This window comes from Furipterus horrens, unplaced genomic scaffold (assembly GCF_987537825.1).
Source record: "Furipterus horrens unplaced genomic scaffold, mFurHor1.1.pri manual_scaffold_1, whole genome shotgun sequence".
Lineage (NCBI taxonomy): Eukaryota > Metazoa > Chordata > Mammalia > Chiroptera > Furipteridae > Furipterus > Furipterus horrens.
The window spans coordinates 114,869,628-114,889,384 of record NW_028327171.1 but is presented as its reverse complement, the minus strand read 5'-3'; the positions used below and the strand labels follow the sequence as shown (position 1 = coordinate 114,889,384).

At 36.4% G+C, this 19,757-nt stretch overlaps 1 protein-coding gene across 3 annotated transcripts in view; it reads left to right on the top strand.

The window, feature by feature from the left end:
• UGGT1 (UDP-glucose glycoprotein glucosyltransferase 1) overlaps window positions 1-19,757 on the top strand; it is a 195,064-nt gene that overhangs the window by 149,876 nt on the left and 25,431 nt on the right. For 2 of the 3 annotated variants that reach the window (XM_090278868.1, XM_090278863.1), the window contains 5 exons: window positions 7,497-7,592; window positions 12,453-12,555; window positions 13,345-13,424; window positions 14,583-14,772; window positions 19,102-19,260. In XM_090278868.1, coding sequence (XP_090134994.1) covers window positions 7,497-7,592; window positions 12,453-12,555; window positions 13,345-13,424; window positions 14,583-14,772; window positions 19,102-19,260 — 628 coding nt within the window. The remainder of the gene's footprint in view (window positions 1-7,496; window positions 7,593-12,452; window positions 12,556-13,344; window positions 13,425-14,582; window positions 14,773-19,101; window positions 19,261-19,757) is intronic. The other variant, XM_090278874.1, reaches the window with a different exon arrangement.

Below are 19,757 nucleotides of genomic sequence, written 5' to 3'. Positions count from 1 at the left end.
CTCTCCAGCTAGCAAGAAACCCTGTGGCTTTTCGCTTTTCACAGCTGGATACTATTTTACTTTCCACTCTGTTGCTGTAGGCTGGGGAGCCCGGCTGGGGGTTTAGACCCTGCCCTTCTCAGGGGGAATCCCCAGCTGCTGAGCTGTTTCTCAGCCCCTTCAGCTGCCACCCGTGTGAGCCCAGCCAGCCCTTCCGCGTCTCCGCACTCCCTACCGGTCACGTTGTGATGTAGCGGCCTTTTTTGTCTGTCCGTGGTTATACGACTTCTCTCCAGCTGGTGTTCAGTTGGTTATTCCAGATGATTTCTCCAAAATTACGTTGTAAATCCAGACTAGTTCTGGGAGGAAGTTAGTGTAGCTTCCACTTACTCCTCCGCCATCTTGTTTCTCCTTATGATGTTTTCTTAAGCCAAACAGAGGCTTTTTAATTTCATGTAGATCCTTTTCTTTATTCTTTTCATTTTCCTTGCCCTAGGATATATTGGCAAAAATATTGCTGCATGGGATATCTGAAATTTTACTGCCTATATTTTCTTCTAGGACTTTTATAGTGTCACAGCTTACATTTAACTCTTTTATCTATCTTGAATTTATACTGGCGTATGGTGTAAGTTGGTGGTCTTAGTTTCGTATTTTTGCATGTACCTGTTCAGAACTCCCTAAAACACTTATTGAAGAGGCTATTTTTATTCAGTTTTATGCTCCTATCCCCTTTGTCAAATATTAATTGACTGTAGAGTCCTGGGGTTATTTATGGGCTCTCCATTCTCTTCCATTGATTGATGTGTCTGTTCTTATGCCAGTACCAGACGGTTTTGATTGCAGTGGCCTTGTAGTATAGTTTGGTATGTGTTATTGTGACTCCTTTTACTTTGATTTTCTTTCTCAAGATTGCTAAGGAAATTTGGGGTCATTTTTGATTTCATGTAAATATTTGTATTCTCATTCTGTGAAATATGTCATTGGTATTTTAGTAGAGATTGTGTTGAATATCAGATTGCTTTGAGTAGTATGGACGTTTTAATGATGTTAATTCTTCCAATCCATGAACATGTTTATATGCTTCCATTTATTTGTATCTTCCTTAATTTCTTTCTTCAGTGACTGATAGTTTTCCAAGTTAGTCTTTTACCTCCTTGGTTAAGTGTATTACTAAGTACTTTATTTTTCTGGTTGATATACTCAATGGAATTTTTTTCCTAGTTTCTGTTATTTGTTTCTTGGTATACAAAAAAACCTTTGGTTTCTGAGTATTGACTTTGTATCTTGCTATTTTGCCAAATTAACTTATTAGGTCAAGTAGTTTTTTGATGAAGCCTCTAGGGTTTTCTTTGTACACTATCATGTCATCTGCAAATAATGATAGTTTTGCATCCTCCTTCCCAATTTTTGCCTGTTGAGTATGATGTTGGTTTCAGGTTTCATGTATATGGCCTTTATTATGGTTAGGTAATGCTCTCTCTAGTCCCACTTTCCTGAGTTTTGTTTTTAAATCATAAATGGATGCTGTACTTTATGAAATGCTTTTTTGCATTTGTTAATATGATCATGTGATTTTTGTCTTTCATTTTGCTTATGTGGTGTATTATGTTACTGATTTGGAAATATTATACCGCCTTACATCCCTGAGAGGAATCCCACTTGATCAAGGTGTATGATCATTTTAATATATTGCTGGATCAAATTTGCCAATATTTTGTTGAGGATTTTAGCCTCTTATGTTCATCAGCAATATTGGCCTGAAGTTTTCTTAATTTGTTTTCTTTACCTGGTTTTTGAATTAGGATAATACTGGTCTATATATAGAATTTGGGAGTCTTCCCTCTTCTTGAATTTTATGGAATAGTTTGAGAAGAATAGGGGTTAGCTCTTCCCTAAATGTTTGGTAAAATTCACCTGTGAAGCTGTCTGGTCCATGGCTTTTGTGTGCCAGGAGTTTTTTGATGACTGCTTCAATTTCACTAGTTGTTATCAGTCTATTCAGGCATTCTGCTTCTTCTTGATTCAGTTTTAGAAGGTTATATGTTTCCAGAAATTTGTCCATTTCACCCAGGTTGTCAATTTTCTTGGCATATAGTTGTTTGTAGTAATTTCTTACAATTCTTTATATTTGTTTTATCAGTTGTGAGTTCTCCTCATTTGTTTCTGATTTTGTTTATTGGGTTCTATTTCTTTTTTTCTTGATGTGTCTGGTTAAAGGCTTGTTGGTTTTATTTATCTTTCTAAAGAACCAGCTATTAGATTTCTTGGTCCTTTGAATTTTTTTATTCTCTATGTCATTTAATTCTGCTCTAATCTTGATTATTTTCTTCCTGTACTTGCTCTGGACTTTGTTTGTTGTTCCTCTGGTTCTTGCAAATGTAGGGTAAAGTTGCTTATTTGAGATTTTTCTGTACTTTTTAGGTAGGCCTGTATTGCTATGAACTTCCCTCTTAGGACTCCCCTTGCTGTGCCCCATAGGTTTTGGGCTGCTGTGTGTTTGTTTTCATTTGTATCCAGAAACTTTTTGATTTTCTTCCTTGATCTCATTATTAACCCCTTCATTGTTTAATAGCATGTTATTCTGTCTCCATGAATTTAAATGTTTTTGAGTTTTTCCTTTAAGCCATTATGATCCGAGGATGTACTTTTTATAATTTCAATTTTCTGGAATTTGTTGACATTTGTTTTGTGTCCTCCCTTGGGGTTTATTTTGAAAGTGTTCCATATGCATTTGAAAAGAACGTATATTTTGCTCTTTTGGGGATGAAGGTTCTATATATATCAATGGAGTCCATTTGATCTAGAGTATCATACAGTGCCATGACATCCTTCTTGATTCTTTGCTTGCAAGACATATCTGTTGTTGACAATGGGGTGTAAAATTACCCTACTGTGGGTGTCTTGCTGAGATGTCTTTCTTGAAGTTCTCTATGATTTCCCTTATATATTTGGGTTCTTCTATGTTGGGTGCTTTTATGTTTACAATGGTTATATTGTTACAACAGATTCAGCAAAAATAAACCACTTGGAGACAGTGGATAAGGAAAGCAAAGGGTTTATTGGCAGCAGCTGGGCCAAGACCAAGTGTCCAAAATGATGCCAACCCTGAATGGGGTTTAGGGCAGGGTTTATATAGGATCTTTTCCTTCGGTGGGAAAACGACCCTGGCATGAAGTGGGGGTGGGGCAGCTGCAGTTAGGTGTGTACATGACATCTGGCAGCAACAGGGACAAGGTTTATGGAGTTATCTTCTGTCGAAGTCGGCTGCTTAGCCGGATTCTCTGTGGGACAGACAGCTCTGCAAAAAGGCCGGATTCTCTGCAAGAGAAGAGCCCCAAAGAGGCAATTACTTAATGCTAGCAGCAGACATTTGCAAATTTTTACAGGCCTTAGGCAATGGGGCTCTTAGAGGATGACTGGAATTCCTTACAAGAAATGGCTGAAGCCCCTACAATATCTTCTTGATGACTTCTCTTCAGTATTATGTAGTGTCCTTTTCTGTCTCTTTTTATGACCTTTCTTTGGTAATATATTTTGTCTGATATGAAGATTGCTACCCCAACTTTTTTTTCATGTCCATTTGCTTGAAGTAGTTTTTCTAATCCCTTCACTTTCAGTCTGTGTAGATCTTTTGTTTTGATGTTGGTCTCTTTCAGACAGCATATATGCGGGTCATGATTTTTTAATCTATTCATCTCTTTATGTCTTTTGATTGAAGCATTTACTTTAAGGTTATTATTGATAGGTACTTATTCATTGTCATTTTCCCCTTCTTATCTGTGTTCCTTACTCTCTGTTTTTTTTTTGTTTGTTTGTTTTTTCATCTTCTTACAGAAGACTCTTTAACATCTACTGCAATGCTGGTTTGGTGGAGATGTATTCTTTTCTCCTTTTCTTATCTGGGAAACAATTTATTTTCCCTTCTATTTTGATTGAGAGTCTTTCTTGATAGAGTAGTCTTGGCTGCAGGCCTTTGCTTTTCATTACTAGGAATATTTCTTGCCATTCCCTTCTGAGCTGTAGTGTTTCTGTTTAGTAAACAGCTGATAGCCTTATTGTAGCTCTTTGTATGTTACTAGCGGTTTCTTTCTTACCGCCTTTAAGGTTCTCTCTTTGTCTTCAAAGTTTGACGTTTTAATTATGATGTGTCTGGAGCAGGACTTTTTGGCTCCATCTTGATTGGGACCCTCTGTGCTTCCTAGACTTGTATGACTTTTTCCTTCCTCAATTTAGGGCAATTTTCTGTTAATACTTTTCAAAGAAGTTTTCTCTCCATTGCTGCTCTTCTCCTTCTGGTATCCCTATGATAGGAACATCATAATGTTTCATGTTGTCCTGATTCTTCCTTAAGCTTTCTTCGTTCTTTTGATTCTTTTCTTCCTTTTGTTCTTCTATTTAGTTTTTTCTACCCTGTCATCCTGCTTTCTGATCCCATCCTCTGCTTCATTTAGCCTGCTTTATTGAAAATTATACCAACATGCATAAAGACATCAAAACTATAAATAAGACAAAAAAAGAAAATGAATACTATTTTAAAATGAAGAATATTTTAGAAGGAATTAAAATTTCTTGTATCTTCCATGGTGTTCCTCATGTGTTCACTGAGTTCTTGAGCATCCTTATAACTGTTATTTAGAACACAATGTCTGATAGTTTGCTTGCCTCAATTTCATTTAGCACTGTTTCTGGGGATTCCTTTTGATTGAGTGTTCTTTCTTGTTCTTCCCGTTTTAGGTGACTCTTGTTTGTTTCTGCGTATTAGATTGGTCTACTCTGACTCCCTCTCTTGTGATGTGACCTTCTGTGGTGGGAGACCTGTGGGACTCAGTGGTGCCTTCTTCTTGACCTCCTGAGCTGGATGCCCTTTGGCTTCCCTCTATGCCTTTTATGAGAGCTGTCCAGTTGTAATTGGGTTTTGGTTGTTATCGGGTCATTCTTTGGTGGGTCCTTCCCTCTGGCTGGCTGGCTGACTGAGAGTCACTCTGCCCATGGCGTCTTGTATGTTATGGTGTGGCAATGCCAGAACAATACCAAACAGCCCAGAAAAGACACCCCACACACATATAAATAACCCCCACCCACAATCACACTATCAACAGCAAATGAGCCATTATTAATAAAAGTGTAAAATATTAAGACTATGATAAGAAATGAAAAACAAATGTTAGATGAATACTTGAAAGAAAAATGATTTTGAGAAGGTAGAGAGTAGAGCTATAATAAGAGGAGGGAGTAGAGATAAGAAGTTGTGAGAAAGAACGTAAAATTTACATCATAAATAAAAAGGTGGGAGGTGGAATGAAGTAAGGGAAGAGAAGCCTATAGTAGTAGATATAAACAGAAATTAAATACACACAAACACACACAGTGAGAGAGAGAACAAATAAAAAGAAGAAAAAAAACGGAATGAAATTGGAGAAAAAGATCCACCCACAGCACTATTGACAACCAATGAACAGAGATTAATGTAGGTGGGATGGGAATAGAGGGAAAAAAGAAAGAAAGAAAAGCTTAAGAGATGTCTAGCGGAAAGGGAAGTGATTTTGAAATGTTAGAGGGAGAAGGAGTATTAAGAGTGAGGAATGAAATCCAGACTAAGACAGGGAAAAATTCAAAATAAAAAGAGAGAGAGAGAGAGAAAAGGTTGGAGGAAGGCAAAATGGAGTAGGAGAGGGGAATGGTAAAATTTGAGATTAGAAATACAAAAATACTGAAGATCTAGGAATAAAATCAAAGGAATGCAACAACCACCATATCCACAACCAATGAATAATGGTTGATAAAGGTGGAGGTAGAGTAAGGGTATTTTAAGAACAGGAAAAAGGATGTGAGATGACTGATGACAAGACAAATGATTTTGAGAGGCTGAAGGGGGAGAAATAGAGTACGGAATGGTTACAAGTCGTAAGAAGAGAGAAAATAGAATTTAAAACAAAAATAAGGAGGATGTAAGAAGGTAAAATGGACTAAAAGAAGGAAGGAGCAAAATACGAAATTTGAAACAAACTATAATATAAAAACTAGTGACTTAATATGCACAAACTTGAAGGACAAGAAATGAATGTTAAAAAGCTACACAGGCATGTCCCGGCTGGTGTGGCTCAGTGGATTGAGCACTGACTTGCGAACAAAAGGGTCATTGGTTTGATTCCCTGTCAGGGCTCATGCCTGGGTTGCGGGCCAGTTCCCTGGTAGGGGACACGTAAGAGGCAACCATGCAATGATATTTCTCTCCCTCTCTTTCTCCTTTCCTTCCACTCTCTGAAAATAAAGAAATTAATTAATTTAAAAATATATTTTTTTAAAAAGCTATGCAGGAAGGAAATAATGGAAATCATCAAGAAGTCCTTGGTGGAATTCTACTCAGTAGTATCTAGTGTTTACCACTTTCTTCTCTTTCTGGATCCGCCCTCGGTGCTGTTTGATGGTGACCCAGTCTGGCTCTATGCAGCTTCTTTGAGACTACCAGAGATCCACTGTCTTTGTCTGTCTCCTTCAGTTGTTAATCTGTGTGATCACCTGTCAGGCTTAAGCACCACTGTGTGGGGCAGATTAATTCCTGTGGTCGGCGCTATTGTTTTCCTTCAGTCTGACGCAACTTGGAGGGCACTGGTCTGGCTGCAGTATGGGGGATGAGTCAGCACTGGGACCCCAACAGCTGCTCCCTCAGTTCTCTCCTCAAAGCCACCACCCCAAACTCTCCTTAAGCATCCCTCTGCTGGAGCCCAGGGTAAATGGGTACCAATGTATTTTCGTTCATGGTCCCTTTAGGAATTTCTCTGTATCTTCAGCCATCTCCCTCAGGCTGGCAAAAAAAACCATGCCTTTTCGCTTTTCAGAGTTGGATGGTGTTTTACTCTCAGCTCTGTTGTTGTAGACTGGGAAGCCCAGCTCCATCTGACTGCTAAGATGTTTCTCCATCCCTTCTCCTGCTGCCCGTAATAGCCTAGTCAGCCCTCTCATCTCTCCTCTGCTTTCCATACCAGTCCCATTGTGATGAAGCAGCCTCTTCTGTCTGTCCGTGGTTATAAGGCTTCTTTCCAGCTAGTGTCCAATTGGTTATTCCAGGTGATTTCTCCACAATTAACTTGTAATTCCAGATTGGTCCTGGGAGGAGGTCATTGTAGCTTCCCCTTACTTCTGTGTCATCTTGGATCTTCTAATTGTTTTTATTTTTAATATAGGAACTTGGGGTATTTTTAATAGTCTTCTGACTTCTAGGCTTTAGGATGAGTATTACTTCTTTATATCTTTGTTTGTTGGACTTCCATGCAGTTCCGTTTTCTGGTAGTTCTGGTTGTTTTTGATTTGATGTAGATGTAATCCTTTTTATGGTTGTGGAAGGAGGTGAAGCCTGTCTACCTACACCTTCATGTTGGCCAGAAGTCTTATTTTCTAGTTTTTTTAGGTGCAAGGTTAGATTGTTTATTTGGCTGATTATATTATGTTCGGCAATAATTGGAAAAACCTTTAGGTTAAAGAGATGCTGAATTGTCATCAACCACGTCTTTCAGGGCAAGTGACTTGGTAATGAAGGTGGATGCTCTTCTGTCAGCTCAACCAAAAGGAGATGCAAGAATCGAGTACCAGTTTTTTGAAGACAGATACAGGTATAGAGATAATGTTGAATATGTGTGTATTCTTGAATATTAAACTTTTTTTAATGTAGAAGTTGAATGTTTTATTATTAAACAGTTTCTTGTTTTTCAAAAGGTTGTTGCTTTCCTGTATAAAAATAGCACCAGCAAATGTGGTATGTTATAAAATTAACATAGTTTTGTCCATCATCTGACACTATATACAACTAGTAAAAACTTTTCTCCACTGCCAGTTATTTCCAATGGAAAGATCACTAAGTGTTTTGACCCAAATCCAGAGATGTATCTAAGCAAGTTACACTGTTATATAAGACTTAAGATAGCAGTATTATCCTTGAATTATATAATTTTTATAACTAGATTTTGCCACAGATAATTTCAGGAGTTCTGAATGATATACCCTAACCTAAAAAACATAGGGTGTTGAGAAAAGGCTGCATGTGGTGTTCATTTGCAATCAGTAGACAGTTAAGGAGTATTTTTCCTCCAGTAAGCACTGTTGTCAGTAGTTTCTTTTTCCATTGTATTACTAAAAGCAGCTATTTTAAATCTTCTATTCACCATTAATTTAAGAGAATTTATGCTAGATTAAGTTGTTTCATACTACTGTATTTAGGGCTATTTTTCACTCCTTAATAGACTGTATGTACTACTCATATGCTTCTTCACTCTTTAGTTCCTTTAGTTCTGAAGGGTTACTTTAGTGTCATCTTGATCAGCCAACCGTCTTCATAAGATGTTTTGACAGGTCCTGGATTTTTTGGAAGAGCTTCATTAATTTCAGTTACTTCTCCTGACAATGAAGAATAGTGTTCACAATAGGCCTTCACACTTTCCAAAGCATCAGACTCATCTTGTTCAATTTTGTTCCAACTTCAGGCAAACTATAGTAAACAATAGCCCCCAAAGCTTCCTGTGAAAAATTGCTGAGTCCCAGTGTTCCAGTACCATTTTCTGTTGTTGTCCACTCATGTTCTCTGTGAGTTTATGCACAGAGAGCAGCTGGGGGCCAGTGTATAGCATCTGGGTGGCATCGAGGCAGTGCACAGGATGCAGTCACCTGCAGACCATCTTGAATAGTGAAGTCTTCAGGCTGCCTTCACCTCAGATTGTTTATTTTTTTATATAAAGTATGTTCATAAATTCTTATATGAATGGAAAACTTATCTGGCATGTGGTTTTCATATGTATTCATATGTAAAACTCAAACAGATCTCAGCTGCATTAAAGTTGATATTTCTAAATACATCTGGAATAGTTCTGAATGCATGCTTTTAGAAAACAAAGCATTTAATGAAACAGATCAGTTGTAATTTCTGATACATAAGAATAAAAAGAGGTTGTTAGAGCACTTGTCTCGTTCATCTTTAATTGAAAACTTTTTGTTTTCAATAAAATGAAAATAAATTTAGCATTATGAAGAAGTCCTTGCCTTTTATTTCCAGATTTTTATTTTGAAAAGTTTCAAATATAGAGAATTGTTGAAAGACTGTTACAGTGAACACCTCAATATGTTTAGCCTAGATTCACCAGTTGTTAACAAGTGTCACATTTATCTGTCATCTGTGTATGAATATATGTATTTTGGAAGCATTTGAAACTACATCGCAGACATATTTACACACCATGCCTAAATTCTTCAGCATGTATCTCATGAGTACTGGGAGTTTCTCCACAGTACTTATTAGCATACTTCAGCAACTTAATGATCATATAGTAATATTAAAACTCAGTTACTATTCAAATTTCTCTGTTGCCCTAGTAATGACCCTTTATAGGTATTTTGTTGTTTTGTTTTGGTCAATTTCCTTTAATCTGAAACAGTTACCTGCCTTTTCTCTTCTCTTTTCTTTTTTCTTTATTTTTCTTTTTTCTTTTCTTTTCTTTCCCCCTCCCCACTTCCCTTCCCTTTCTTTCTTCCCCCCCCACCCCCCTTTTCTTCCCTTTTATGACATTGACTTTTTTTAGAGTCCAGTCCAATTGTCTTATGGAATGTTTCGGAGTCTGGGTTGTTTCCTTATGATTAGACTTAATATTAGCTTGTCTTCAGGAAGAACCCTTGCCTTTTTGAGCATGTATATATTTTAATTGCACCTTAGAATCATTAGGGAAGCTTTAGATATCGAAGCCTGCATCCTGCACCTGTATGATTCTGTTTTAATTAGTCTGGGGTAGATTGAGCTTTGGTTTAGTTAATCTGTACTTTCTCACCCAAGTCTTTGTGGAGATCAGGTTTGAATAGACTGTTTGACAACTCCAAGCTAGAATGGAGGCTCTCTTCTTTCTCACTGGCCATGTCTCTTAATTCCTTACATTGCCAATGAGTGAAAACTTCTGTGGCTCCTCATTAATAATCCTGGTTGTTTTTTCCCCATTAGCACCCATCTTCTCATTACTCTGTATGCTTTCAGAAGATAACCCATTATCTAGTTACTGCCACAGGAAACATATTTCCTAATTGACCAGACATCTTGTTTGCCTTTCATGGCCAAGAAAGTGAATCCTGAGCAAGAATTCTTCCCTTTCTGGAACACCCCTTTCTCCATGAGTCTTATATAATTTAAATTCCCTAATTACAAATTCTATTATGATTGATAGAAATTACAATTAGAGAAAGTATTGGCATTGTGTTAGGTTAAATGAGTATTTGCTTGATTTATATCGGAAGTTACTTATTTTTTCAAGTCTGAATTATTGGTTATGCATACCTTTGCCCTAAAAAGTGTGGTCCCTGGAACAGCAGCAGGGTATCATTTGGGAGATTGTGGAAATGCAGTCTCTGGCCCTAACCCACACTTCCTGAATCAGCATCTCCATTGTAACGAGGTCTTCCCAGTGATTCCTGTTCACATTAAGATTGGTGAAACACTGTATTCTTTGACATTTGCTCTACTCAACTCACAAAAATGTGTGTGAGCCCCAAATATTGCTCCTTTCTCTGTCACTTTTGGCCTTATTCTGGTCTTTTTTCTGACCAATACAGCGAATATATTTAAACATGATATTGTTAGTTTATATTGTTTTCCATTTCCACACCAATATTCTTATTTTCTTCATTTTTGTCTTGCCCTCTTTTATTTTCCATGGAGATTGGGGGTGATTAAAAGACCTCATATGGTCAGTTTTTGGGTATGCCTGTTGGGAATCACCTAGAATACTGCCTCAGAACATGAATGTGTCAAACAGAACTGTACTCCAAAGTGCCAGGGTTCCAGGTGTTGGCCTGAGGAGGTCTTTGGGACTCCACTCCTTGTTCCCTTTGTGAGACTTTGTACCATGCTATTCTCTTATGTGCTTTTCCTTCTAGAATTCTAGAGTCACACAGAAGTCCAAATTATCAGAGGGCAGTGGTTCTCATATTTTTACGTAAAGAGTTTGTTAAAATTCAGATGGCCAGACCTACCCCAGAGTCTCTGATTCAGTCAGTCTGGGTTGGGGCCTAACAGTTTGTTTTTACAAATCCCCAGGTAAAGCTGATGGTGCTGGTTTGGATCCACACTTTGAGAACAGCTGTATTAGAGTAAAAACATTTTGTTGTTTTGCAGTAAATATCAGAGTGAAAGCATCTGCTGCAGTGTTGTCACAAAGCCACTCTAATTGTTATTCCCAGAGCACCTCATCACCATTTAAATTAATAGTTATCCAGTTTTTATCAGTTATATTCTGTTTTGTTCTTACAGAAAAGTAGTGGTTAGCATTGAAACTGCATTAAAATATTGTTTAGAGTGAACAAAGGTAAGCATTGCTATAGTGTTTTTAGAAAGTTGAATATATATTTTAAATTCTTTAAAGTGTATTCCTTTTTAAAATGTATCAGAGGCTCCTGCCTCTCTTAAGTCACCTAAAGTCAATGTGACTTCAGAAGGAGGCTATATAACTGAAAATACATGTGAGAAAATGTATCTCTCCCCAGAAATCCTAGAAATACACCCTGAAACCTAATCACTGTTGTTCTTCAGATATTAAGAACTGATAAAATATGTATAACTTAGTGATAACAAGATATGGTGAAGTTCATTTTTTGGCCTTATGAATTTGTTTAGTTCGTAAGGAAACATGATTGACAGTACATATTAGCCAGTAATCTCATGTCTAGGACTTCGTTGTCTCTATAGAAATTTCCAAGTATGAAAAGAGCTGATATACCACGTTATATTTAAGACTGAAAGTCATCTCCATGTCCAGCGATAAGAAATAACTTAAGTAAGCTATGGCAGATTCACTGGTAAATAGATGATTACTTCTTATTTGGGATATTTGGTGTGTAACAACATGGAAAAATATTTGATAAAGTGATGAGGGTAGGAAGGAAATTGAATACTCTGTAGGTACAGCTGGTCTCTGTACAGGCATGTAAGAAGGACTGCATAGAGTATGCCGCAAAGTAGTTGAGTTGGGATGGTGAGATTTTATGATTATTTATTTTCCTTTTCTATTTTTTGCAAGTTTTCTGTAATTTTCTTAAATTCCTTTTACTATGTAAAAAATGATTTTATTTTTTTCTCTCTTCATTTCCTTTTTGCCAAGAAATAAAAATTGACATAATATTCTGTAAATGTGAAAAACATCACAAGCTTTTAACAGTTTTTGGCTAAATACAATTTGAAGCTAGTTTTCCTCTCTTAACACACATCTTTCAATCCATGTTCAGTGAACTTGCGTCATTAGAGGGTTTTATGAAATGTGAGGTAGACACAATCACATAGTTGAGTACCATGTAGCCTTATTGTTCTAAGAGCTAAAGTTTATTTTGAAATTCTAAGTGGGCTGATAGGTTATATTGGACTGCCCCCTGCCCCTACTGCCACAAAAAAAATTAACTTTGTTTCTTGTTTTCCTCCAGATTAATGTTTTATCTTTTGATCTTTGTAGTGCAATTAAACTGAGACCGAAAGAAGGAGAAACATACTTTGATGTCGTGGCTGTCATTGACCCTGTCACCAGAGAATCACAGAGGCTTGCCCCATTGCTCTTGGTAGGAACAGCCACAGACGCAGTATACATCATCTTTATCTGAAGTGATCATATGCCCTGTGATCCTGAGATCACCAGTGCTCTCTTAATTATCTTCAGAGGGCATCGAAAAACCCTGTAAGGCATCTTGGGCAAGCTAATGTCTTCGTAAAGATTGATGATGGCTGTGAAAACAGCTTAGTTGGTACAGGTTTGCTTGGTTAGCTCAGGTAATGAAAAAAAATCATTATTTAGAGCAAAACGCCTTTCAGTTAAGTTGATTTATGCCATATATTAATTTCTCATGAAGAGGTAAAAGAATTCTGCTTTATCGTTTTCCTCTTTTATAAATAGCATGTCTTTTAGATAATGTATAAGCTATTATAATTTTGAGAAAATTAAAAAGAGCTCTGCCTAAAACACAGTTTCTTAAACTTTTTGTTTTGCATTGTATCTTTTTAAAGGCAAAAGTTTTAATGAAATATATTAATTAACCTTTTTGTGGGTATTTATATGTGTGTGTGTGTGTGTGTGTGTGTGTGTGTGTTCATACCATAGTATGTAAGCTGCACTGATGAATATTTAAACTTTTCCTTGTGTAGACAGCGCCCTGTTATTTGCTACTTTACAGCATTTGTGAGGCACAGTGATCTGCACTGGCCTGCTTGCCATGTTTTGGCCAACTAATATGGATGTGATTTAGATTGTGCACTAGAGTATGTGTCTTTTCTTGATATATTAAGAAATGTTCTCTCTCTTAACTCAGTATCAAGTGATAAATTTATGCTTTGTCGTCTGGTTTGCTCTTTAGGTGTTAACTCAGCTGATCAACATGAATTTGAGAGTATTTATGAACTGCCAGTCTAAACTTTCTGACATGCCTTTAAAAAGGTAAAATAAGCTGTGTAAGAAATCAATAGTTGGAAAAAAATATGAAAGCGGGGTTTGTAGATGGGTCATCATATTTGAAAAGATGATTTACTGTGTTTAATTTTGCTAAATTTCGGCTCTAATGAGAAGTTCTAAGAACTTACTGTGGGCATGAGAGTGTTTAATTAGCATTAATCTAAGCTCCTTGCACTTGTATTTTTCTTTCTTCTGGTCAGAATTACACAGTTCTCTAATTTTAGAACATTTGGATCAATGTAGTTCTTAAAATTACCACGTTAGTCAAAACGTGCAATGGTGAGGAAAGACTTGTCTGTACTTTTTTATCTTAAAAGAATAGCATTTATTTCAAATCAGAATATGTATTTCAGAGGAAACTTGCTGAGACTCATTAGCATGTATATTGAAAAGAAGAGTAGGCTTACTCTCTGAGCTTTAAAATAGTCATTTATGAGAAAAGTTATAAAAAGCAGTTAATAGTGATAGCATAGCACATGTTGGAACTATGGGAAATTACTAATTTACAAATGTGCTGTGTTCCATAGGTTAGATTCTTAGTGAATTTAAACAATGTTTGAAAGGGACAAAGGTGTTCACAGCTTCCACCATTGTCCTTGTACAAGAGAAATATTTAAACTATTACATATAGTGTTTTCAGGACTCATCTAAGAACCCAATCACCATTTAGGACTTTAGTAAGAGAAAAAAGAATTTTTCTTTTTTCTTTTTCCTTTTTATTGTTCTATTACAGTTGTCCCATTTTTTCCCTGTTCCTCTCCCCTGTCTCAACACCCTCTTCTTCCACAGTCAATCCCACCCTGTAGTCCATGTCCATAGGTCATTGAAAAATGACTTTTTCTCACTGAAGGGAGGCAGATGCTAAGGAAATGCCTGTGACCCCAACAGCACCCACCTACAACAGTATAGGAAGGTGTGACCTCCCTCTCAGTCCTATCCCTCTGGCTTTTCTCTTGCATCTGCAACAATCACAAGAGACAATTTTGGAAACACTTTCTCAACATGGAAGGAAACCCAAATCTAGTGTTTGTTATAAGCCAATTGTTTACCTATATGGAGGCCTGTAATCTCAAGGACTATGACTGTGGGGTTTTTTTGTTTTGTTTTTTTAAAGAAAAGTAACTTTTTTTTTTTAAATTTCAGCTTTTACCGTTATGTCTTAGAACCAGAGATTTCTTTCACTTCAGACAATAGTTTTGCGAAGGGTCCAATAGCCAAATTTTTGGATATGCCCCAGTCTCCTCTCTTCACTCTGAATTTAAACACACCTGAGAGTTGGATGGTAGAGTCTGTCAGAACACCATATGATCTGGATAATATTTATCTGGAAGAGGTAAGAATATCATTACTTCAGATTATTTAATCATGTATAGAACTTGCTTTAGATGTCGTCGTGATAGTCTCTGACTAAACAGACTAGATCACAGTCTAGGCAAGCCTTTGAGACATCAATATTCAGGCATAATTATATTTTTAAAAATAATAGCTTTATTGAGATATAATTCATATGCCATAAAATTTACCCTTTTAGAACGCACAGTTCAGTAGTTTTAATACATTTGGAGTGTTTCTGTCACCTCTTAAAGAAACTGCATACCCATTTGCAATCACTTCCCATTCCTCCTGGCCACCACTAATTTACTTTCTGTCTCTGTGGATTTGCCTGTTCTGACATTTCATCTAAATAGAATCATATATTGTTATGATTGCCTTCTTTCACTTAAATTATTTTCAAGATTTATCCTTGTCGTAGCATGCATTCGTACTGAATTCCTTTTTACTGCCAGATACATATTTCATCCTGTGGATATATCATATGTCATTTATCCATTCATTGATCAACATTTTGATTGTTTCTACTTTTTATCTGATTAATGCTGCTATGAATATTCATATCCAAGTTTTTGTGGATATGCTTTTATTTTTCTTGTGTATATGCTTAGGAGTGGAATTGTTAGAACATATGATAATTCTATCTTTGATCTTTTGAGGGATTCCAAAGTGACTGACCATTTTCCATTCCTGGCCCAATGACATATGATGTTAAGGATGTTTTTTATGTGTTTATTGGCCATCTGTATATCATCTTTAGAGAAATCTCTATTCAAATTTTTTGACTTTTTAAAATTTTCTTGTCTCTTTGTTGTAAGAGTTCTTTATAATCTGGGTACAAGTCCCTTATCCAATAAGGTTTTTCATTTCATGGGTTGTCTTTTCACTTTCTGGATAAAGTCCTTTGAACCACAAACATTTCAAATTCGATGAAGTCTAATTTACCTGTTTTTCTCTTTTGTTGCGTGTGCTTTTGGTGTTCTACCTAAGAAATCATTGTTTAATCCCAGGTCACAAAGATTTGCTCCTATCTTTTCTTCTAAGACTTTCAAAGTTTTAAACTCTTATATTTAGGTCTTTGATTCATTTTGAGTTAATTTTTGTGTATGGTGTGAGGGTGTCAGTTTTATTCTTTGGGTGGATAGCCAGTTGTCCCAGCACCATTTGTTGAAAAGACCATTCTCCCCATTGAATGGTCTTGGCACCTTTGATGAAGATGGGTTACTCCTAAATATGAAGGTTTAATTCTGGACTGTCAGTTCTTTTCCATTGATCTGTGTGTCTTTCATTAGACTAGTACCACACTCTTATTTATTATAGTTTTTTAATGAGTTCTTTAGTTTTGTTAATTTATTTTTAGAGAGAGGGGAAGGGAGGGAGAAAGAGAGGGAGAGAAACATCGGTGTGTAAGAGATACATTGATTAATTACCTCTCATACACACACCAACTGGAGACCAACCCTGCAACCCAGGCATGTTCCCTGACCAGGAATCAAACCAGCAACCTTTTGCTTTGCAGGACAACATCCAATCAACTGAGCCACACTGGTTAGACCTTTGTAATGAGTTTTGAAATGGGTATGTGAGAGAGACTCTGGGTCCCTCAGAATGGATGAAGAAACTACTCAGACACTCACCATCTGAGGAAGGAAGGGAGAGGGTTTTCTCTGGTTTTCTTTATTAGCCAGGTCTTTTATCTACTTTCTACATGGAGAAAGGCACGAGAAAAACATGTAGCCCTTCACCAAATGGTTGGGAGTAATAGCGAAGGGAAATGCAAATCAGTACAGGATTGAAACGCCCAGGTATTTTACACAAGTTCAAAAACATTTACTCGTACTTAATCGTTCTGTTTTTCACATCCTACTGACAAGAATTTGGGGCTATTCAGAGAAAAACAGAGCAGGTTCCCTTTTTCTTAAAAGCCAGTTTGTATTTCTATTCTATCTTTAAAATTCCCTGGAGGGTGGGATTCATGGCAAGCATGGAAGACAAAAAACCAGTCTGTTAAGACCCAGGATGGGCTCCACACAGCATTCAAAGTCTTTTGAACCATGCCTGCCTGTCTCCCACAGGTATGTGTGAGTTTTCTAATTTTTTTCAAGGTCATTTTGGCTATTATGGGTTCTTTGAATTTTGGAATCAGCTTGTTGATATCTGCAGAAAAGGCCGCTGCTGAGGTTTTGATCAGGATTGCGTTAAATCCCTAGATTTGGAGATTTGCCATCTTAACAATATAGTATTCTGATCCACGAATATGGACTATTTTTCCATGTATGTGGTTTTTAGTTTCTTTCAACAACATTTTGTAGTTCTTAGTATATGCAAGCCATACAAGATCATGTCATATGCCAATAGAGATCATTTTACTTCTTTCTTTCCAAGCCAGTTATCTTTTATTTTAATTTTCTTGCTTAAATGGGAAATTTGAAAACTACTAATTCAGTTTCTTGTTATAAGTCTGTTTAGATTTTGTTTTATCTTGTCAGTTTCCAGAGTTGTTTGTATCTTAGGAATTTATTCATCCTACCTAGGTTATCTAATTTGTCGGCATACAGTCATTCATAACATTTTCTTATAGCCTCTTTAATTTTAGTAGTGATGCTCGTTTCCTTGCTGATTTCAGTAATTGGCTTTTCTTTCTTTCTTTCTTTTTTTTTTTTTTTTACTGGTCATTCTAGCTAAAAGTTTGTCAGGTTGTTGATATTTTTGAAGAACCAGCTTTTGGCTTCATTGATTTTTCTCTATTTTTTGTTCTTTATTTCATTTATTTCCATATAACTGTATTTTGAGTCTCTTAAGGTTAGTGATCTATTCCCCCTAATCCATTTTCAAAGAGGGAGTTCACTGATGTCTCTTCATGGACCTCAGTCTCTGTACCTAGCTCATGAGTGTTTTAACAAAGGAATGAAAAGACATGGTCTTTACTTTCAAGAAGCTTAAAGCTTCTCAGAGCCTTCTTCCTTTTTAAGCATTTGTCTCTGTGTCCTCCTGCTACAGTTGAAGCCTGTTTCCTGGTGCTGTCTTCTTGGGAATTGGGAGACCAGGAACTTAAAAATAGTTACCAAAGGATTTCTCAGTCTTTTTTGTCATCAGGTTAAATAACTCCAGTTTCTTTAAGAAGGATCCTTTATACTACGTTAGGCAAGAGTTTGTGTATACACCTCACCTATTCCCCACCCCAATCCCATCCACCGTATTTTTAAGAAATAGGGAACACAGTCTTTGCCCTCAAGGAACCAACATCTGTTAAAAGAGATTATAAAACAGCCACAAAAAGCCCCAAGAACAATGCAAGAAGGTACAGAATCCAGGTGCAAAGCAGGGTTTCTTCAATATCTTCAGAGCTTTTGCTGCTCTTTTTCAGCCTTTCACTAGTTTCTCTGCATTCCACTACAACTGCAGTGCCAAGACGTGGGGAGCAGGTGGAGATTTACCTCTTAGCTCTTATTATTATTATACTTTTGGACTTTACATTAGCATTGCAGTAACATATTAAGTGCCAAATAGTACACTGTTAGCATTAGCTGGAGTTACAAAGCCAAGCCTTGATAGAAACTCTTTAATTAGCTAAATCCAGGCTGCCCCAAGACATTGCAATTAAGTTTTCTACAAGGAATCAGTGACAACTACTACAGTTGTTATAGACATGGCTGGTTCTATGCCATTGAGGAGCCATTAGTATATTTTGGACTTTTGCATTTAGAATAGCAGTATTTCAGCTATATTCTGTAGGCCAAGATGAATTTGCATTTTTCTCTGATGTTTCTTAGGTTTTTTCTCATTGTTTCTCCGTTATCATGTAAATTAATTCTTAAATCCTTATGGGATTATTTTTCTACCTTTTCCATTATTTAGCTTTTAGATTTTTTTTTTTTTTTTTGCAGTTTATTTTACATGTTTTTTCCTATACTACTTTTCTAGATTAGAGTCTCATCTTCTCATATGTACTTTTGGAGTAAACTTATTATTTTTATGTCTTTTTTTCTTTACTCTCTTTTCAAACCACCTGAATTTTAACAATTATATATTGTATACAAGTGCAATCAAGTTACAGAGAATTCCATCCACCCTAAAGGTTAACCTGTACCCCTTTGTAGGCAATGTCCTTTCCGACTCACAGCTCCAAGAAACTATTGATCTACTTTCTGTCACTATAGTTTTGCTTTTTCTCGAATTTCTTATAAATGTGATCAGATGGCATGTCACCCTTTATATCTGGCTTCATTCACTTTGCATGGTACATTTGAGATTTGTCCATGTTGTTGCATGTAGTTTGTTTCTTTTTATTGTTGATTAGTCTTCATGTGATTTAATTTTTACATTACAGGTGGACGGCATAGTGGCTGCTGAGTATGAGCTGGAATACCTCTTACTAGAAGGTCACTGCTATGATATTACCACAGGCCAGCCTCCACGAGGACTACAGTTTACATTAGGAACTTCAGCCAACCCAGTCATTGTGGATACCATTGTTATGGCCAATCTGGTAAATAATTAGTACATCAGGTGGTGCTACTGAATCGTGTTAATTTGGGCACTACAATTTATGTTGGAACAATTAGCATTCTGAACATGAGTGAAATTAAAATTTATGGTTAACTAAATTTGGTCAGTATAAAAATCCTAAGTTAAGTTAAACTTATAGATTGTAATTACATGTCACTTTAAAAGAAGACATATTAGAATCTTCTGCTCTGAACCAAATTGACCCCTGAAAATGCAATGCTTATGAGGTGACAACATTTTTCTTTTCATTGGAAGTTTGTAGCTTCCTCACACATTACACATTGATTCTTCAGTAAAGTATGGCTAAAGGGCAGGTTTGTTGGTTTGACTGGCCTATGTTTTGCTAATGTTGCTAATACATAGATTTTTTTTTTTTTAGTTGCACTGATTTATTAACTATCTTATTTAAGATAGAGGTGACTGATACTTGATTAAAGAAATAACTGTCGCTCAGAAACAGCATTTTGATGTTTTGAA